Raw genomic sequence first — 22,838 nt, forward strand, 5'->3', positions numbered from 1 at the left:
GATCGGGGCAACCTACTAGTGCCGGCACAATAGCCGTTAGTGTTTGCAAACCTGTACCGGCTAAATATACACTTCGTTATATAAATTATCGTCTGAAAGGGAAGTATCCATTACGCTTCGTTGTTGGCTATGTTCAACCCGTTACACAGCAGTATGAATCAAAAACTATTTGAAAAGCACCTCAGCAATCAAAGTAGCCACTATGAAAATACAGACGATTTCCATTAAGAAGGGAATCCATCACGTGCTACCACCAAATCGACACTCTTCGCTGCCAGCAAAGATGAATGGGACACAAAGGAGGACACTGGTAAGTCCATGAAAAATGCATTATGCATACTGCGGTATGCCAAAAGGCAACTGTCGGGCCGAAGTGGCATCGAACAGAAAAATCAAGCCCGTAGCCATAGCCGTTATCGAGCTAAGCTAGTCTGAAGGCATCAGTCAGTCAGTTACTCAGTCAGTAGAAAATTCCGTTAAATAAATAATTTACAAAATTCTATAGCAACTTGTTGAAAGCGTTTCAGGTCAATCTGAAAGCTTTTTTGGGCTTAGTTTTCAGTACCTAACCAATACTGCCTCATCGTCATCAGGGAACATTGAAGCTGTTTTTGGGTGATTTTATTTTGTGGCCATGCCTACTCCTTTCTGGTCCCTACTATACAGTGGCGGATCTAGGAATTTATAAAGGGGTTTCCAGTTTAGACTTGGGGTCCGAAACCAAGCTAAATCGCCTCCGGGATTTCGAAATCTTTAGATTTTACCAAAGATTTCAAGATTCCAGGGAAGATTTCTAATGATTTCAAGATTGTTGTGAAGATTTCTAAAGATCTTAATATTGCAGTAAAAATTTCAAGATTACTTGTGAAATAGGCATAGATTTTAAATTGATTTCTGTATACTTACAGTATAAAAATAAAAATTTCAATTAGTTATATGCTTGATGATTATTGTGTTAGTCATTGGCTAAATGTAAGTATTAAAAAGCAATTATTAAATTGGCTAGAGAGCAAGTCTGGCGGTACCACCTGTCTTCTGCATTCACCTTAGCTTTTGCATAACTTAGGTGAAACCATTCATTGCATTTGTCGCAACACACCATTGGGCTTCCATCATCTATTGATCTGCATAGAAAATAGACATCAACTTCATCATACCTTGGATTTCCTCCTCTTCTTGCCTTGATCACTGGAAATCACTGGAAAGGGAGTCATCTTCGTATTGGACAAACACTGCTCTAAATGTTTTCTCATAATACTTCAGTTGATTGTATACAAATGATCCAGGATCGGCAAACACACAATCACGATCAGCCATTTCTCCAGCCAGCTTCAGTAGAGCATGCAGCCAGTTTCAAATTTTGAGCTAAATGTGTGCAAGTATAATTATGCTAAGTATAAACATAATTCTATATTTAGGCACAGGGGCGGAGGAAGTAGTTAATATGAGGGGACTGGGCTGACCCAGACTTATCTCTGGTTTGGTAAGGTGAGACCAAAAAAAAAGGTCATAACCAACTCACAATAGCTTTCCACCTCACCAGCTGATAAACTACATTAAAATCCTTACATAGCTCGCGCTACATACTCATTGCTTTATTAGAGCGACTGCTCTATTAGAGTATCTCGATCTTTATCACGATTTTCAGCCCCACTCCAAGGATAATTTCGGTGTGATATCATTCTGAGGGGGGCTAAGCCCCTAGCCCCCCTTTCCGCCGCCTATGTTCAGGCTGATAAAGAATCCCTCGGAGAATCCCAATTAGCTCAGCCAAGAATATCCAGTAGAGTTGCTATAGCTGCGTGTCCCAGCCAGCTGCTTGTCCTAGTTCATGTCCTAGTCAGCTGCTTCTCCAGCTGCAGCCACTCAACTCGAGCTCAGTTAGCTTTGGTATTAAGATCAATACCAGACTGGAACAAGTTAGATATGGAAGATCTTGACAATATAGACTTACTTACTTTCAACCGTTTGTAAAATGCATAGACACTAAAATTTTGTTTTTGTACATTAGCGATTTACCCAATTGGTTTTGCTAATCAATAGTAATAATAATAATAATAATTAAACGCCAAGTCGAACGCGAGTTCGAGCACCAATTGGGTAACACTATGGACACTAATATAGTAGAGCAAATCGTAGCTACTACATGTAGCTACTACATGTAGCTACATGCCGGCTATTACTTATCGAGGAGCGGAATCCGGTCGACTAATGTAAACCAACTCAGTTCGTAATGGGAAACATGCTTTTATACACGTATAACATCCGGACATGTCCGAAAATTTCCGGGAACTTTGAAGTTATAAGATTTCAGGATTCTGGGAATTTTTAGTAAAGATTTCAATTGTGGACCTACGAGATTTCTAGCTTGTTGCGAACCCCTCGAGTTTAGAAGGTGGAGATATACACTGACATGAACTACATTGTCTGGTTTGGTAAGTGGGACCAAAAAAAGGTCAGCATATTGATAGTACATAAAATACCTTAAATAACTTGCTACAACTGCTTTAGTAGCTACTGTGACTGCTCTATTATCTCGGTAGAGGTGCACGCCACAATCATTAACACATTTAATTGTTATGCAATCATTTTTCAAAGTGGGTTTCTGTGGAAACCTTGAAAACCCCCTAAATCCGCCACTGCTATACACTACCATTGTAGTGTTGATATTCAATGACTAGTAAAATAAAATCTGCACAATAATAGCGGTCTTAAAAAGCCTGGGTGAAAAAGTTGTGAAATCAAAGATGGCAGCCAAATTGCTGCAATGATGTTAATTTTAATAAGAGTACTCTCTGCATTCAACCTACACTTAAACAATGACCCATGTTTACCTGTGTTTACTGTCATTTACCCTTGTTGACTCACGTTTACCCTTGTTTACTCATGTTTACCCATGCTTACTCTTGTTTACCCATGTTTACTATTATTTACCTCCTTCTACAACTGTTGAGAATGAAGACTGACTGACTCTAATATAGCAGGTTTATGTTTTATCTTATTGTACTAGGTTAGGCTATAGGTATTTTCAATTGCAGTTGTACACGTGAGCTGTGTGTGTGTGTGTGTGCGTTATATGGAATCTTTCCCGCCTCGTGGTGCATGGTGATAGAGGTCAAGTGGCTTTCGTCGAACATTCCAGCAAGAGAACCTGGTAGCTGAGACGACCGGTATTTGGAGACACTCCCGCATCCGTCTCATTAGTGCTGTGACGCAGTCGCGAGTCGTTAGCCTTACACTTTCTAACTCGCCGCTTAAAAGTCGTGGTACCGTGGCAAAGGAGAACGGTACCCAGTAAGACAAGGACTCATTATCTTGATTCTGTTCTTGTTGGTTTTATTTCAGTTACCGAAAGCAAATTATGACGATGGAAGTTTCACATCTCCGAGCGTCACGAAGGGATCATCGCGCTCACCTCACTCGAGTTTTTGGGAAGATTGACGCCATTCTGGAGAGCAACGATGCTCCTGATGAGAGAAACACTGCCACCCTTCAAACATCGTTAGAGCAAATCGAAGCCAAGAAATGTACCATTGCGGAACTTGACACAAAAATTGTTGCTACAATTGAGGATCCAGACACACTTGAATCAGAAATTTTGGACTCCGAGGAAATAATGTTCAATGTGGCTGAGAAAATTACATTAGTCAAAGCAGTGTTGGCCAGACCAAAGCCACTCAATATTCAAGCTCTACCCTTTCAACCGCAGAGTGTCATGATCCCACCATCCAGTAACTTAATCAGTGATCAATTGTCAAGTCATTCGGTTAGTGACCGACCATCCAATCACACTGTTAGTGATCAGCCATCAAGCCATACAGTTAGTGATCAATCAGTAAGTCGTTCAGCCATTGTTCAACCATCAAATGAAGGTGCATCTGTGACTGACACCCCTCAACAACAGCAGCGAACTGAATCCAACGAAGGAGCAAATTTCGCTCAGGCTCAGGGGTATGTTAACACCTTTGCTGGTATGTCCCAGAATGTCAGCCACCTCCCCAAGCTAACATTACCCACATTTGGAGGCGACCCATTGAAGTGGCAGACATTTTGGGACTCCTTTGATTCTGCTGTGCACTCCAACAATGTGTTGACTAATGTTCAGAAACTGAACTATCTGAGGGCACACCTTGAAGGTGAAGCTGCAAGGGCAATTGCTGGATTTCCCTTGACCAGTGTTAATTACCAACAATCCTTAGATCTGTTGAAGGACAGGTTTGGTGATCAACAGAGAATCATTAATGCCCATATGCATTCACTGATGAACTTGCCACGTGCTAGCAACAACATAACTGGTTTGAGGGCCTTCCATGATGCTATTGAAAATCATGTTCGTGGTCTGTCAGCCTTGGGTCAATCAACAACGAGTTATGGGGCCCTGTTAGTTCCTATGGTACTAAGGAGACTTCCTGCTGATGTGAGAAAAAACCTGGCCAGAGAGCACAGCAGCCTAGAGTGGACCCTTGACAAGCTAAGGAAATCAATTGCCACAGAGATAAGAGTCCTTGAAGCTGGTGCCCTACTTTCTCCATCTCAGTCAGACGAACACCACTCCACAGCTTCATTTCACACAGGGGCCATGAGCAAACCTGAACCTAGGAAGCTTAAGTGTTATTTTGTAAGGGACCACACCCAGCTACACAGTGTGACACTATCCCAGACCAGTCTGAACGCATGGACATTGTCGAGCGTGATAAGCTTTGTTTTAATTGCCTTGGTCACCACAGAGCCGGTCAATGTCAGTCGAAGGGCTGCTGCAAACACTGCAAGGAGCGACATCATACCAGCTTGTGTCGAGGGACACATCACCAACAGAATCCTCCTAACACACAGAGACCAACTTCAGAACAGCAATCTACTCCCCCCACTCAAACTGCACAGAATTTGATAAATTCCACGATATCACATCCTCAGCCAACTAAGGTATGCTTTCTGAAGACAGCTGTTGCTACATTGAGAGCTAACAACTTTTCTGCACAAGCAAACATATTACTAGACGAGGGAGCACAACGCTCATTTATCACACAAACTCTTGCCAACTCTCTGCACCTTAATGTTCAAAGAAGAGAATCAGTTGCAATTGCTGCATTTGGAGCATCAGAGGTTTCCAACCAGACTCTTCCTGTTGCCACAATCTGCCTAGAAACTACAGAAGGCATTCAGATTCCTATCAATGTTCTTGTCACTTCGAGAATCTCTCAGCCACTCCGTAACCTTCCCTTTTCCTATATTAAGCAACTGCCATATTTGAAGGGGCTACACCTTAATCATGCAATCTCAGACAGTGATGCAATCAATATCTCAATGCTTATAGGAGCTGATGCTTACTGGTCCATTGTGCAGGAAGCCATAGTTCGAGGACCAGGTCCTACTGCTGTTCAGACTAAGATTGGGTACTTACTTTCAGGACCACTATACAACTACACCAGCTCTATAGCATCCAGTGTATTTCATCTTAGTTCAGCATCACTGTTCGACTCAAGTGGCATCACCCCAGTAGAAAGCACACACTTTGGGCTGAGTAAGGAACCATCTGACTTCCTACAGGAGTACCTTCACAACTCAGTAAGTCGGCATAGTGATGGTACATACATTGTGAGCTTTCCATGGAAATCCAGCCAACCCGTGCTACCTACAAACAAGTCCACTTGTGAACGACGTGTGAGGTCCCTTACTCATAAACTAAGCAACATTACTGGCATGCTTAAAGTTTACCACAGCATAATAGAGGAACAACTGACACGTGGATTCATTGAGCAGGTACCAATCTCAGAATTAGCCAAGCCATGCCATTACATACCACATCATGGTGTGCACAAGGATTCAGCAACAACACCACTCAGGATCGTGTATGACTGCAGCAGCCGTGAAGCCAAGCATTTGGCAAGTATCAATGACTGTCTAGAAACTGGGCCTCCCTTTCTACAAGAACTACCAGCTATCCTCATCCGATTCCGTTGCCACAAGTTTGGTATTAGCGCTGACATTGAAAAGGCATTCCTACATGTTCAGTTGCACGCCAAGGACCGTTACTACACTCGTTTTCTCTGGCCCTGCTGTCCTGATGATCCCAATAGCCCACTTCAAACATACCAATTCAAAGTTGTCCTGTTTGGATCGACCAGCTCGCCATTTATGCTGTATGCTGCCCTTCATTGTCATCTCACACACTGTAGTTCGACAACATCCAAGGATCTTCTTCAGAATCTGTATGTGGACAATATTCTGTCAGGGTGTTCTACTGAAGAAGAGTCCATTGTGTACTACACTGAGGCCAGAAAGGCACTATCTGACGCCAACTTTAATTTAAGAAGCTGGGCATCTAACAGTGCACAATTGACTACTGCAGCAGAGAAGGATCAAGTTATGGATAGTGGCAAACAGATAAACACACTTGGACTTGTATGGGACACTGCCAATGACAATTTGTCACTCTCTCAGAAGGCCTTACCACTTGACAATTCTCCAGCCACAAAGCGCAAAGTGTTGCAGCAATCCTCCATGATTTTTGACCCATTAGGTTTTGCATCCCCAGTTATGATTAGTGCCAAATTACTGCAACAACAACTATGGCAGAACAAGTTATCATGGGACAGTCCACTCCCGGTAGAGAGCCAACAACAATGGCAGACCCTTCTAGATGATCTCCGACAACTACACGCAATCTCCTTTCCTAGGTGTTACTTTAAGGATGGATTAAGTACAGATGTTCCAATTGAACTACATGTATTCTGTGACGCAAGCACTAAGGCTTATGGAGCAGTGGCATACTTTCGTCAAGGCAGTGAAACATCATTTGTGATCTCGAAATCCAGAGTGGCCCCCCTGAAACAACTCACACTTCCTAGACTAGAACTGATGGGTGCCACTACTGCAGCTCAGATGTTTACTTGGATCAGTTCGTCAATTCATCACAGGATCAACTCAGTCCATATGTGGTGTGACAGCCAAATCGTACTTCATTGGCTCAACAGTGATAAGAAACTGAAGCAGTTTGTTTCCAATCGTGTGTCAGCAATCACTAAAGCTTGCCCTGTCCAATGGAGGGGTTACTGTCCATCTGTAGACAATCCTGCGGACTTGTTAACTAGAGGCATTTCGTTCTCAGCTTTACAAGCCTCAACTATGTGGACACATGGACCAAAGTGGATTGTTCATGAAGAATTAAGGCCAACATGGAGTGCTACTGACATACTAAATGTTCAACTTACTGTTACAGATGCTGAGTTGCAATCACTGGACCCAGTTGAAGAAACAACCAAAGGCGATCAGCACCCTACTGTGGCAGCCGTCATTGACATAGAGAGGTATGGTACTCTATCTAAACTGTTGTACATCACTGCATACGTGTTGTGATTTATTGAGGGTATCAAATCACATGGATCCAAGCCTGTAGGATTGATCACTGCCAGTGAACTAAGTAATTCCCAGAATGTGTGGATCCAAAGCTGCCAACATTCAATTTACCTGAAGGAAATCCACTCTTTACACAGGGGATGGACATCTAGTAGACGTCTCCCACTTGTCAGACAGCTCAGATTGTTTTTAGACTCTGACAATTTCCTCCGTTGTGGTGGGAGGATACATAATGCTCCAGTTGACCACAATACCAAGTTCCCCTATCTTCTCCCCCCCAATCACAGACTAACCGCCTTGATTGTGTATGCTACTCATGCCACTCAACTACATGGGGGCACAGATACTACAGTGACTGCTCTGAGGCAACGTTTCTGGATTCCTGCAGCATGGAGAATAGTGGCGAGGTTGCTTCGGAAGTGTGTGATCTGTCGTAGAGTTGCTGGAAAACCATTCCCTGTCCCTGATCCACCACCTCTGCCACAGGCCAGAGTACAAGATGGCCCTCCCTTCAGTGTGACTGGAGTTGATTTTACGGGAGCGATGTACGTGAAGAGGGAAGGAATGGTCGGTGAGTATAAGGTGTATGTGTGCTTGTTCACCTGCGCTAGTACCCGGGCTGTGCACCTTGAAGTTGTAACTGACCTTACAGAAGAAACCTTTCTACAGGCTTTCCGAAGGTTTGCTGCCCGCAGGTCATTGCCCCGTCTGATCATATCAGACAATGCTTCAACTTATACATCAGCAGCAAAGGAGTTACATGAATTGTTCCAGTCACCTACACTGAAGTCTGCTCTTATGCACAAGGGCACAACATGGCAATTCATTCCCAAAAGAGCTCCCTGGTATGGGGGCTTTTGGGAGAGGCTGGTTGGAATGGTGACGATGTCTCTGAAGAAGACCTTAGGCCATGCCTTTATCACACTCACTGTCCTCCAAACCACCATTGTTGAAGTCGAAGCAGTGCTCAATGATCGACCTCTAACACACCTCTCATCTGCCACTGGAGACCTTGAGCCATTAACACCCTCTCATTTGTTGTGTGGGCGCCGAATTGTTTCTCTACCACATCCAAATGTTACAGATGAAGAGACATCTGACCCTGATTACCACTCTGCAGACCAGTTGAGAAGTAAGATAGACCGACAAGGCCTGCTATTACAGCACTTTCAATCACGATGGAAGAAGGAATATCTGACTTCGTTACGAGAAGTGCACTGCACAACAGGCACCACAGAACAAACAGTCAAGACAGGCGATGTGGTGCAAATACATGATGATTGTCCTAGAAACCAGTGGAGACTTGGAGTGGTTGAAGAAGTTGTGAAGGGGAAGGATGGATTTATCAGATCAGTGACATTACGCACGACAAGTGGACGCACTAATCGTCCAATTGCACGTCTATATCCCTTGGAGGTGACACATTCTCCAACAGACGTGGAAACACTTGAGCAAGAACCTGAGCTGCCAGCACAACAGAATAACCAGATCTCTCACAGACATCCCAGGGGAGCAGCCTTAAGAGCAAGGAGGCAGTTAAGTGAATGGACTGAAATGCTACGCCGCCGCCCGGAGGATGTTGAGAATGAAGACTGACTGACTCTAATATAGCAGGTTTATGTTTTATCTTATTGTACTAGGTTAGGCTATAGGTATTTTCAATTGCGGTTGTACACGTGAGCTGTGTGTGTGTGTGTGTGTGCGTCATATGGAATCTTTCCCGCCTCGTGGTGCATGGTGATAGAGGTCAAGTGGCTTTCGTCAAACATTCCAGCAAGAGAACCTGGTAGCTGAGATGACCGGTATTTGGAGACACTCCCGCATCCGTCTCAACAACCTCCACCTACCCTTGCTACTATTTACTTTGTTTACCTGTTTACCCAGTTGTACATAATTATATATAACTTACGTTTACACCTTGTCCTATATCATGCCATATCTCAGGCAGGCAGTGAGTCTAAAATTATTCAAGTTTTAGCGATTTAAAAAAATTCTGTATTCAGCCACCTGTAAGTGTTTTGTTATATTTAATGCTTTATTGTATATTATATGGACTAGTACTATTCCATAAAGGTGAATTTCATCACATAAAATGTCTCTACTCTCTAGGATGATTTTTAAAGGCAGAATTTTTGGTGGTGCATGAAATTTACACTGTGATCCCTACTTAAACAGTACTACCATTCCGTTTGATATTATGCATGTTATTTTCACAGATTTAACAGCATTCAGTTTATTTTCACCAGAAGACACTACTTCCTTTTAGAATCATTTATGGTAAGGAATTTCTCGTCAAACTCATTCACACTAAATATGTTTCATATTCTGCATGGGGGGCTGCACTATCAGACCCCTACAATTCAACTTTACAGTTACTGCAGCATTTATGCTGTGCCCCTTGTTGACAGCTCTTTCTTTAGTATTTGTACTGCTATGTATGGACTGATGTACATTTCACATGCTGAAATAAAGCTACTCTTGAAGGAGGAAGATTTTCCATCGTTCTATATATTTCCATAAGAAAAACCTTGCACCATTTACAGTGGCAAGTTGTGAAGTACAGCTGTACAAAAATCTATCTACTGATTTCTTAATATCACTATAATTGCCATGATTGTCCAAACAGTTAAAAGTAAAAAGAGGGTTTGTGTGACAAAGTGCCAGTAGAGACAAAAAACTATAGGGATTTCTGACTAACTAGTGGGGTCAATGACAAGGAAATTCTAAACCTAAATGTGCCAAAGTGGAATTTGAAAGCAATTTTATTACAGACGATATGGAAGTAATTTGCAAGTTGAAGGAACAATAATATATATTAAGAAAGAAAATTAATACTTGGATTGTAAGGCAGTTTTTAATGAAGGGGTATAGACAATGATATGGAAATTTTTTGAAAATGGCTATCTCGGAATTGGATCTTGAGGTACTTGTAGTGAAATTCCTGTAGAAAATTTATAGGAGTAAAGATGTACAACACACTAAGTATATTATAACTTTGAATTTATACTTCTCTGTGGTATAGCTGGCTATTTTTGCCTAAGTTTTACAACTAACCCAATCATCATTTATAACTAGCCAAAAGTCAGTTACATCTAGCTTTTTGGCTACAACTAGTCCCCTTTTAGCCCCTGAATTTATATAAAACTTTATCCTTTTGTGATGATGTATACCTTGAGTTCAGGTATATATCACAACAAATTCAATGGCTGAAGCAAGAAACTGGAAGAGATAAGTTTTGTAGGAATTAGCATAAAAAACTCCTCCAGTTATAATGGATATTTGTTCTCTAAGATACACATAAATGATTTGACACTCTCGTATGTACATTGAAGCTGTCAGCAGTGTACAAGTCCCACACTACCATTTCCCATTTCACTGAAGATAACTAATACATTCTTCACATTGCCTGCAAATCTGTTCTGCTGACCTCACTTAGTACTATCCTAGCTATATCTGAGGCAGATCATCCAGCATTGCATAGTGATTCGTTCTCAGTAATTCCTATTACTCCACCATCACCCTTCACAATGGCATTCAACTGCTCATGAATCTGATCATGACCCACTATGAAGAACTTATGCAATGTTTTCTGAGATGAAGTGTCCCTTAAGGAACTGATTCCAAATGCGCTGTTAAGAAACTGCAAAGCGCACGCCCAATTAAAAGCCGCGCGGCCACTACTGTGAGTTATTTACGTGTAGGGCCGGTTTCGCAATATTAGTCCTAGATTACGCAACATCTCTCAATAGATTTGTATTGCGTTGCGTGATAAAAAATCTTTAGGAGTCGTCATCATGGTTTTCTTGCAACCTCGCTAAAATAAAAAAGTAACCATCGCAAAATAAAAAAATAGGCGTATTTCACTTTATTTCTCTACCTTATGTTACAACTACTGTTCACGTTATACCAGTCAACATAGCCGTGTTTGTATAGTCCATCTAGCACTGACATTATCCAATCCTGGTTTGCCTATACGCGTATTTTCTTCAATCAAATCTCTAATCCCTACAATAACTTTTAAAGACACGACGTGGACACAAACTCTAATGCCTGATAAACAAGTTGTGACAGCGTGCTGAACCGTAAGTTCCCTAGGGATGGCGTTTTAAGCAGAAATCTTTTAAATTCCATTTAGTGCCACACCCCATGCAAGCGTTTATAAATAGCCAGTTGTCTTGTGGTGTGAAGAACAAAATCACTAGCGAAGGTGCTTTAAGCATACTCTTCAATTCTCTACACTACTTGAAGGTTCTTAGTTTACTAATTTGTTAAGCTGCTTTACTGTAGTTGTGCTGATAGTAAAATGTCAGTAACTTTAAGTATATGGAACATAATTGTTTTACTAAGTTTTAAACTCTCAGTAAAACATCAGTGAATGCAGGTTTACTGAAAAACTACTAAAATACCAAACAATTAACTGTTCCATATACTGGGGATATACCACCCTAGTAAACCAAGAAACTTCAAGCAGTGCTATTTACATGTAATTTTCAATAGATTAACCACAAAGGCCGGTAAGGTGAATACAAAAGGTAACAAGCCTTTAGGAGTTACCACCTCTATGTAGTGTGTACCATGTAGCTTGTGTTGTGGCTTTCATTAAGTATTATGCACACACAAATGGTGCAACAAAATTTTGTAATGGATTGCTCAAATGTGGATGGTGGTGTTGTGGCTTGTGGTTTGCCAGTGACCACGTATGAGTTGGGGTTGTTCCACACAACTTACACAATATTCATGGCCATGAAAATTTCTTGCCATATGGTAAACGTACAACAATGTGTAACAACATTAATCAACATCACAACAAGACTTGACTAAAAATAGTTCCAACAATAGTAATGATTTCTTGTATGTCAGCATGACAATACTGAGACCTGTAAAAGAATAAGCAGCACTGAAGTTAACCTTAAATTAAACACTCATGCAACTGACCTGGAACATCGATCATAACACCAAAAACACTTGTTTCGATATCTGATGACACAATCCAGCAGGCACTGAAGTAAAAGAGAATGTACAAAAAATCAATATGCTGGGCTGTATCAAAAATAGCATGGATAATCAAAATGAACAAAAATTATATCCCAGGCTAAGTGAATGAATAACATAACTGTTGGGTAAGCATGTCAAACCTGAACATTAGGACATTAGTCAAACAAAAGAACGCTATCACAACTTGTCATAATACAATGTTTGTACCAATGGACTTCACACTGGTTGCCCAAAAATTGTGCTATTCTGGGACAACAGCATAATTATGAAACAAATAGTTACTACAACACTGAAGGCTTACTGTTGCACTGTCCACACTGATATACTATAATTTAAAAACGGGCATTAAATACAATACACTTAACATCTGGGTACTAGGAAAAAATCACTAACATCACAACATGTAAACTGACCTGGAAATTAACACCCTTGATGTCACTACAGTCTACACTGGATATTTGTTTGAACCCATCAACACTATGCCTGATACATCTGAGTAGACTGACCTGCAAATTCACATCCTCCACGTCACTAGTATACAGTGATAATTTATAACTACAAAAACAACAATTGCAATAATACAATTCTTCTGTACGTCAATTGACCTGAAATTCATGACACTCGATACCGAGACCTGTAAAAGAATAAGCAGGCACTGAAATCAACCTTAAATTAAACACACATGCAAACTGACCTGGAACATTGGTTGCAACGCCAAAGACACCTGACGAAACAATCCAGCAGGCACTGAATTAAAAAGAGAATGTGCAAAAAATCAATATGCCAGGCTGTACCAATAAAAGATGGATAATCAAAATGAACTAAAAAATATATATATCCCATATGCAGGTTAAGTGAGTAACATAACTGTTGGGTAAGTGTGTAAATCAGAACATTAGGTCATTAGTCAAACAAAAGTACGCTATCACAAACTGGTCACTGATAATCGATAACTACAAAAAGAACAATTGCAATAATACAATTCCTCTGAATGTCAACTGACCTGAAATTCATGACACCTGTATCTTTGTTCCTGCATGGTATCAACTTACATATGTACCATGATCACATTCAACTGCTAGTGGATAAACCAGTATGACCAGATGGCCTGCAAAAACCAACAAGCAGGTGTTAAATAAAATACACCTAAAGCCTGGAATATGAAAAATGTTATATAAGCATTATTCCACACTGACATAGTAATAGATTATAGGATGTTGTGGAACTTTCCCAAACGTGTACACTTGAATATGAGGACAACTGCATAATCTGGACACTTGGAATTGTCCAATACCTGATGAACAAGTTGGTACTAATGACGTTCACTTCAACATTTTATCCCAGCTGGGTGAATAACTTGTAACTGAGTAAAAAGGTGTTTATTTTCCACCTGCAACCAAAGTTCTACATTTCTGTGGTTGAGTGTACATAAACCGACCTGGAAAATCAGTATGCCATAGGGGAATGGAAATGGTTCTTTTCCTTCTGTTTTGACATTACTTACAGCTGACTGGTAAATGATCATCGATGTCCCCGTGGACCCCAACAATGAGTATATCAATAACTTCACAAGTTGGAATGAATTTCCTTTTAACGTGTGGTACGTGGAATGAATTTCCTTTCAACATCTGGTGGACAGGTCCAAAAACCCTATCGCACAAACACGGTGAATCAGTGTGTGGCGATGTGATACGCTGCACAAACTTCACTCCTCGTTTCGTTAACCTTCAAGACCTGCATATATCATAGAGTACCTCAGTATTCTTGACTCTTACTTCTTCAAGCGTTACTCAAGCGATGTAGTTTCTCACGAGGGGCTCGACTTTCTCATTAAAGTCGAGCCGATTAAAGTACGCCTCACCATCCAGTTACATTCTTAAACCATTCAATTCACAAGTTAAAACCACGCATCGCTTAAGGTAATTAGGGACTTTTCACGAGATTTCCCCTAAATAGATTACGTGTTAGTTGTCAATCAGGTGGATTCTGGTGGTATACATGGTTCAACAATGCGGTAAGTGTACTTTAATCAAGACACACGGTAGTGTGTCGTGCGGCCCAAGAAGCCGGGGCGCCACACCCGTGAGTATATTGACCGGAAGAACGAAAACGTCATTTTCACACCTTTGTATCTCAGTGATCACTTATCCGATTGGAACCAAATTTGCTACACAGTTGCCGGCCAGCCAGGGGAGTCTACATTCCAAATTTGAAGGAAATCGCTCCAGCCATTTCCGAGATACGAGCTGCCAATGTTTCGTTTTTTTCTTTGTCTTTTCGCAAACTTGCAAAAATTGCTATAACAAGCAAACGCGTACTCCGATCGCCATGAAATTTGGCACACAGAAAGGGAATCCAACGGCAAATCCTAGCATCAAATTTGGTACAAATCCGATGAATGCTTCAGGAGTTATGACCGATTGTTCGCGTAAAACAAGATCGATTTGATGTCACGCCTACAGGGTAAACCGCTTCATGGAATGAGTTGAAAATTGCTATGTAGATGGAGTAACCATCGTAGTAGTGCCTTTTGGTGGTTTGAAAGGAATCGAGATAAAGACCATGGAGATATGACATAAAACCCAACCTGTGTCACAATTACGCGATCGATTTTTACGAATAAAAAAGTATTAGTTTTCACGCCTACTAGGCAAACCGCTTACAGCAATGAGCTGAAAATCGGTGTATAGCTAGAATAATCTTCATAGAAAGTCCGTGCAGTAGTACAGAAGAATCGGATTACAAACCACTGAGTTATGATTCTAAAGCCAACTCCGTGTAGCAAATACGAGATCGAGATACTCTAATAGAACAGTCACCCTAATAGAGCATTTGGCTAATTTATTCAATCCATTATAGAATTTTATTACATCACAAGTTATTCTGTAGGGAGTTCAGCTGCAAACAGTTAATCTTATAGATAGTTCAGCAAGAAGCAAGTCACCATGTGGAGAGTTAAGCAAATATATCACTATAGAGATTCAGAACATTACAAGTCACACTGAAGAAAGTTCAGCTATAAACAAGTCATGCACCCTGTAGAGAATTCAGCTACAATTAAGTCACTCTCTAGAGAATTCAGCTACACAGAATTCAGCTACACACAAGTCACTGTGGAGAGAGTTCAGCTACAAACAAATTACCCTGTAGAGAGATCAGTTACAAATAAAACACTTTGCAGAGTGTTCAGCTACAACAAATCAACCTTTAGAGCGATCAGCAATGAACAAATCAACACAAATCTACCTGTAGAGATATAAGCTAGAAACAAATCACCCTGTAGAGAGTTCAGCTACAAAAAATCACCTTATAGAGAGTTCAGCTACAAACAAATCACCTTATAGAGAGTTCAGCTACAAACAAATCACCTTATAGAGAGTTCAGCTACAAACAAATTACCTTGTAAAGAGATCGGCTACAAACAAATCAACCTGCAGAGAGATCAGCTACACACAAATCAACTTGTAGAGAGATCAGCTATAAAAAATCACCCTGTAGAGACATCAGCTAGAAACTAGACACAATGTAAGGAGTTCAGCTACAAGCAATCACCCTATAGAGAGTTCAGCTAAAACAAATCAACCTGCAGAGAGATCAACTACAAACAAATCACCTTATAGAGAGTTCAGCTACAAACAAATTACCCTGTAGAGAGATCAGCTAGAAACTAGACACAATGTAAGGAGTTCAGCTACAAGCAATCACCCTGTAGAGAGTTCAGCTAAAACAAATCAAGCTGCAGAGAGATCAGCTACAAACAAATCACCTTATAGACAGTTCAGCTACAAACAAATTACACTGTAGAGAGATCGGCTACAAATTAATCAACCTGCAGAGAGATCAGCTACATACAAATCAACTTGTAGAGAGATTAGCTACAAACAAATCACCCTGGTCCGTGTATTTTCTCGCCACTCGAAATTCAAAACGTTTGGAAATAGGATTTTTGATCTTTCTCCTGTGTAATTCGAATTTCAAACATTTGGAAATAGGATTTTTGATCTTTCTCCTGTATAATTCGAATTTCATACATTTGGAAATAGGATTTTAAAGTTGAACTTTCTCTCGTGTAATTTCGAACTATTGGAAATAGACTTCTCCCCGTGATCCAGAGATACTAGTGGAGAATCTATGACTATCAGCTACTATTTGTCTATTTACCAGCCTTTTACTGAATGTAGCTACACGGCGGCAGAGTTCAGCGGGGCACGTGCGAGTCTGGTCAGCTCACTGTGATTGTGGGTCTCGTTATAACGACGTTACTGGGTCTGGGCTAGACACTACGCAGCGGTTGTGAGTGAGGCTGGCCTTCTGGTGAAGTGATATTATGTTATGATTCTTAAACTCGTGTCCTGTCACTGAGCTCAGGGCGAAGTCTCGATTCAGTGAGGCACGGTGAGCGTGCATTCGATTATGGCTGCTGCTAACTCAGTGGTGGTTGAGAACATCATGGCGACAGTACAAAACTTCTCCAATAAAACTGGACTAGATATCCTTGTAAACATGATATCCTCTGATCATAGAGTCTAAAAGATTCCACTTTATACAAGAGCTCAGGGACCATTGCACATCTAGCAAACCACGAGGGTGTAGGTAAAAGAGCTAGAAACATCTCATAGTGGTGGTGCAAGAAAGTCAAACCTACAGAAGACAGACCTACAAGGAAGTTTTTTTTTCAATTCTCCAAATGATTACAACAGTGTAAACTGTGGACATGTCATGTGCTGCCACGTAAGGCTACTCCAAAAATTATAGTTCCCATCTGGATGCTTTCAATTTTGGTACGGGCCGGAGGCTTTATTGATTATCAATGTTATCAGTGTGACTGCTCTATTAGAGTATCTCGATCCTGAGTGGATTTCAAGGCAAGGAAACTAGTGAGTTAACCATAGGTATCAACTACCAAACTGTATTTTAGTGTTGTGGTTTTTGGCAATGCAAAATGGGAGGCTCCATAGGTAATTTTCATATAGCTAACTTCTGCTGGGCAGAATATGTACGCATGCTATTGGAACACAAATTTATTTTCTCAGGAGCAAGGAGCAGAGTAGTATAAGATGTAAGTAGTACAGTATATCCATGCTGGGCAAGTAATGGCTAAAAGTTGCATTGACATCTGGCTGGATTTTGACACTGATAAGTGTGACAGAAGAGTCCCACAACATTTATATCATAAAATCGACGTATATACAACAATACATAATTGTTTATTGAAGTGTTTGGTGACAATCACTTTCTTGAATTGAGCCCAAAACATTGTTATGTCCTTGCAACCTTGTTAAAACCAACCTGATTCCCAAATAACTTTGCCATCATCTTACCCAACTTCTGTTCTATATCCTGTGTAAATTCCAAGCAGAATACATGTAAATCCTCAGAAGCCAAGTTGTAGCCTCCTGAAGGACCCCCACCATTGAATTTGCCCCACTTCTTTCCCTGCAGAAATTACGGTTATGCATTTAAATGCAATTTTGTGACCCATATCTTGTCCTGCAGAAGTTACTGTTATGAATTTTAAATGTAATTTTGTGACACAGTAATATACTCTAATAGAGCAGTCACCCAATAAAACAGTCAACCAACAGTAATGGTAAACTGCATGTTAGAAAATATTGGGAAATATGCCCCCTAATTTAGTAAATGCCTCGAGATTAAGATGTACCCTAATAGAGAAGTCACCCTAATACTACAGTCAAGCTGCTATTAATAGTATCGATAAACTGCTAAAATCACTCTTAGATTCAGAGAATCTGATTTTCTGGGACATGTCTTAGGGGTGAATCCAGGCTTTTAAAAAGGCATGGAGTAGCTATGCGTCCTACTCTGGAACATTGTTGGTGCAGTTGCAGTGTATGTAGGTACCTATTCCATAGCAAACAATTGCTTCCCATGCAGCAATGTTTCACTGTAGAAGTATACACTACTGGAGATTTTGTCCATGAAAATCCAATGAAAAAAATGTTCACCCTGTGAAAAGTAAAGTATTCATTGGGTGGCATCAATGAAGTTTTATTTTCATAGCATTTTCATAGGAAAATTTAATGAAAACCCAATGAAAAAAAATTCCATGAAAAGCAGTTTCAAAGTATTTTCAGTGGTAATTTTTCATTGGGTTTTCATTAAATTTTCCTATGAAAATGCTATGAAAATAAAATTTCATTGATGCCACCCAATGAATACTTCACGTTTCACAGGGTGAACACTTTTTTCATTGGATTTTCATGGACAGAATCTCCAGTGGTGATAGTTCAAGACCTTATAAACTTCCAAAACTTCAAAATTCTAGGGAAGTTTCAAGATTTTTTCAAAATATATTAAGACTATGATGTACTCATAGGGTATTGCATTAAAACACTTTTGGTTGCTTCAAATATGGAAAGGCTTTTAGATATTAATAAATTTATAATTGTGTGGGCAGCATTTTATAGTCTAGTTTTTGGTTTAGTACTGTTGACTTAGGAATTTTAAAATTCTGTTGCAGTGCATGAGGTGTTCTCAATTTATAACACAAAATATTTGAAAACACCAAGCCATCAAATACCACTAGCCAACAAAGAAGAGACAAATGACTGTCACACCAAACCACAGACAAATGATTTCTCTTTAACTTATACCAGAAATCATTACACCAGAACAACACTTGTGTACTCACTGATAGTCACATTTCCCACAGCTGAATCAGTAAATGGTACTTAAGTCAACTTTTGCATGCATGCAATTTGAGTAGCCTTCTTTATGGGTCTAATGTTAACAGTCATTACCAAACTGCATGGTGTACATGAGCTATAGCTTGAGCCAAAATTTGTGTGTTATTAACCTAATGCCTGATGATGCGTTAACCAAAGTGCATCACAGTTGTGAACGTGTATCTTAAGCGTTGGTAGTAACTACCACTAATTGGTCTAAGAAGACTGCTCAAATTGCACATGCATGCAAAAATTAACTTACAGTGCCTTTAACTAATTCATTTGACAAGTCTGTACATACTGAATGTCAAATATAATTCAATTAAAATAGGAAGACCAACCACTATTATTATTTTTTCAAGCAGAAAATTAATGATTGTTTAATTAGAGTGTTTTGAGTGTGCGCTTTATTAAACTTCTTAAACTCCATTGATTCATTGTTATGGCATTCAAGTCCCCAAATAAGCATCAGATTAATCATAAAATAATTGGATTATATTATTATTATCATTATTATTATCATTATTGTTTACTTGTGCAAAACATCTTACAAACAGTATGCACAGCTAATGGTACAATTAATCAACAAATTATATAATTAATAATTGTCCAGTTAGCTTTGCTTTAAATTGTTCTAAACTTGAGCAGGTGATGAAGTCATCAGGTATGTTGTTCCAGACCTTTATAGCTGATGGGAAGAATGAGTGAAGATATGAATCTATTCTAGTGTTTGGTTGTAGTAGCCTCATAATAGTACTTACGTAGTTCAGTAAACATTAACTATTATAATAGATGAAATGGTAGATAGACAACAACAGCATATAATATTATCACCACGTAGAAAATAATGATACCCTTATAAAACTATTTGTGCTGTCTGGTGACTTTTACATGATTGATCTGTACTCTTTATGTGTCATTAGCCTGGCGTGATGATCACTCATTACAATGTGTATGCATGTTGACTCCTTCTTAGTTATGCATATATGCTTTGCATGTTAACATTTCCCAGTCACAGTTTGCATGCTGACTTGTCCTATAGGCTATAGCTAGCAACATTGATTTGTCCCTACTAAACTTTGCATTTTGACTTGCACTGACTTAATTGTCCTAGCTATTGCTATACAACTTGAATGTTGACTTACTCTAGCTGCACTGACTCACATCTTAGCTAAATATTGCATGTTGATCTGTCCTAGCTGACATGTTCTAGGTACACTGACTCACTTGTCCTAGCTAAACTTCAAATATCTACACCAACTTGAACTTCGCATGTTAACTAGCCCTACATTGACTTGTCCAAAGTAAACTTCAAATGTTGGCTAGTGCTATAATAGCTATAATGTTATGTTCTAGCTAAACATTCAAGGCTGACTGTGATGGCTACACTGACTTAACTTTGCATGTTAGCCTGTGATATATAGCTACTATGATTTGTCTTAGCTAAATTTTGCATGTTGATGTTGACTTGTGCTACATAGCTACAATAACTTGTCCTATGTACATGTTGACATGTTCTACACTGATATATCCCAGCTAAAGTTTTTGTGTTGACCTGTCCTATAAAGCTACATTAACTGTGACTTGTCCCCACTAAACTTTTATTTTAATTGGCATGCTGATCTGTCCTATTTAGCTACAGTGACTAAACTTTGCATGTTGAGTACAATGACTTGTCCTAACTAAATTTTGCATGTTGGCTATAATGACTTGTCCTAGCTAAACTTTGCATATTGATTTGCAATGACTAAACTTGCATGTTGACTAACGCTAGCTACGTCCTAGCTAACCTTTGCATGCTGACTATAATGCTATCTAGCTATGCAATAACTTGTCCTAACTAAACTTTGCATGTTGACTTGTGCTAGCTACAATGACCTAAACTTTGCAAGTCTGGCTACAATGACTTGTCCTAGCTAAGCTTTACATGTCACTTTTCCAGTAAAAAGCTACATGCAATGTGTTTAATGAACATGTAAAGTGAAGCAAATACGCAACATCACTGAAAGGTATAAACTGTGTGGTAAGTAATGCATGCATGTACATGCTATTGTGCAGATTACAGTTGCATGTTAACTGTTTCACTAGCCCTGTTCACTCCTTTGACTTTACTTTGATGGTATAATATTGCCCTAAATTTGATTGTATAGTTTAGGCCATGAAAATGGTACTGAAACAAATTTGAAGAAAACAAAGGGCATTGTTTTAGTGTTTAATAGTACTTGTACTTACCCTAGTACAATCACCTCTCCTGGAATCAAAACATTTTCTAACATTTAATTCAAACAAAGCCAATTCAATCGGAGGTTTCTCTAATGAAATGTGAGCTCATGCCCAATACCAGTCAAAGAAGCATGTCATAAGACAATGGCAAAATCTATTCTTAAATACACCTCACCTGTATGATCTCCATCTAACATGGAGACTATAGGGTGAGGCATATTCAAGAATAGATCCTACCATTGTCTTACAACATGCTTCTTTGACTGGTATTGGGCATGAACTTACATTTCATTGGAGAAACCTCCAATTGAATTGGCTTTGTTTGCATCGTGTTGATTCCAGGAGAAATTCCAGGAGAGGTGAAATGCAAGATTTGTATTGAATCATTTTTAAGATACTCATCAATCTCAAGAATGATAGTACAATAGAATGGCCAACGCTTAAACAGCAAGACCTGAAGTTATTTTAAAAGCTGTGATGATGCAAGATACTGAACAACTCTGTATTTAAACTAGACACATTATCAACCAGGATAAATGGCTACCATGATTTGTTTTTCCCTTCAACTATCACTTTAGGCCCCTATTTGGTGATTATCAGCGGCGGAGGAAGTAGTTGATATGAGGGGGGGCTGGGCTAACCCAGACTTATTGCTATAGTTTGGTAAGGTGAGACCAAACAAAAAAAAAAAAAAAAAAAAAAGTCACAACCAACTGACAAGAGCTTTCCACCTCACCAGCTACCATTTCTAGCTGATAAACTACATAAAAATTCTTACATAGCTCGCTACACACTGACTACTTTATTAGAGTGACTGCTCTATTAGAGTATCTCGATCTTTATCACGGTTTTCAGCCCCACTCCAAGAAAGATAATTTCGTTGTGATATCATTGCCCCCCCCCTTTCCGCCGCCTATGGTGATTATTAGTTTCTCATCCACCGCCCGCATCCTTCTTAGGCTACCGCATGGTAAGCCATTATTAACTCTGTGAATGCTCAGAAGAACACGTGATACGAAACCGTTATAATTTTTTTTGGTTGATGAACGCTACAGTGCACTGTGTATCGCCAGGAGAGCTGTTGTTTTCTTTAGCAAATTGCTGCAGTGGATCCACCCAGTTGCAATCGTGTTCTCAGTATCGACTTCATCAAAGCAGGCTTTCAGTTGACTGTCGAAAAACAGTTGGCGATACGAAAAGTAGAATCAGCTGGTGAAGGAAATGTTTGTAGTAAGAAAGAAAGACAATTGGACAAGGTCTGTACATCAGTGTGTTAATATTATAAAATAATGGCCTAATGGTAATACCCTCCCCCCCGCATCATAACATTTAGAAAGGCTGGATGAGAAACTAATAATCACCAAATAGGGGATATAATCCATAACTGTTGCAATTCTTTTTTAAGTTTCTAAATTACTAGAAGTGACAGCCTTCTCTGGTAGATTGTACTGAACTAAAAGTCGGTTCAACAAACCATACTGGTTATTGACCCAACAGTAAAACTTAGACAAAAGAAGGTCACTAAACGGAATAAAACCCACAAAATTCAGCTGGGGCTCGAATTCTGGACTACTGCAG

General features: G+C 39.7%; 2 protein-coding genes across 10 annotated transcripts; one reads left to right on the plus strand and one right to left on the minus strand.

Moving 5' to 3' along the window:
- Positions 1-3,361: 3,361 nt before the first annotated feature.
- LOC136264783 (uncharacterized) lies at positions 3,362-8,952 on the plus strand. The gene is made up of 3 exons (XM_066059552.1): positions 3,362-4,618; positions 4,666-7,307; positions 7,494-8,952. The coding sequence occupies exons 1-3, from the start codon at positions 3,362-3,364 to the stop codon at positions 8,950-8,952; spliced, it is 5,358 nt and encodes a 1,785-aa protein (XP_065915624.1).
- Positions 8,953-12,051: 3,099 nt separating this feature from the next.
- LOC136264536 (uncharacterized) lies at positions 12,052-14,286 on the minus strand. Of its 9 annotated transcripts, none has more exons than XM_066059298.1 (10): positions 14,127-14,286; positions 13,790-14,076; positions 13,646-13,741; positions 13,355-13,459; positions 13,046-13,304; positions 12,957-12,985; positions 12,765-12,906; positions 12,653-12,676; positions 12,292-12,356; positions 12,054-12,233 (listed from the first exon to the last, which is right to left on the minus strand). In XM_066059298.1, exons 5-10 carry the CDS (start codon positions 13,052-13,054, stop codon positions 12,158-12,160), a joined length of 345 nt encoding a protein of 114 aa, XP_065915370.1. In that variant the 5' UTR covers positions 13,055-13,304; positions 13,355-13,459; positions 13,646-13,741; positions 13,790-14,076; positions 14,127-14,286; the 3' UTR covers positions 12,054-12,157. The 9 variants fall into 9 exon arrangements, 8 of the variants coding, with proteins under 8 accessions (XP_065915375.1, XP_065915370.1, XP_065915369.1 ...); XM_066059297.1 differs by having other exon boundaries at positions 13,790-14,085; XM_066059299.1 differs by having other exon boundaries at positions 13,790-14,001; positions 14,056-14,286.
- Positions 14,287-22,838: the final 8,552 nt, after the last annotated feature.

The sequence above is a fragment of the Dysidea avara genome, chromosome 8 (genome assembly GCF_963678975.1).
Source record: "Dysidea avara chromosome 8, odDysAvar1.4, whole genome shotgun sequence".
Classification (NCBI taxonomy): domain Eukaryota; kingdom Metazoa; phylum Porifera; class Demospongiae; order Dictyoceratida; family Dysideidae; genus Dysidea; species Dysidea avara.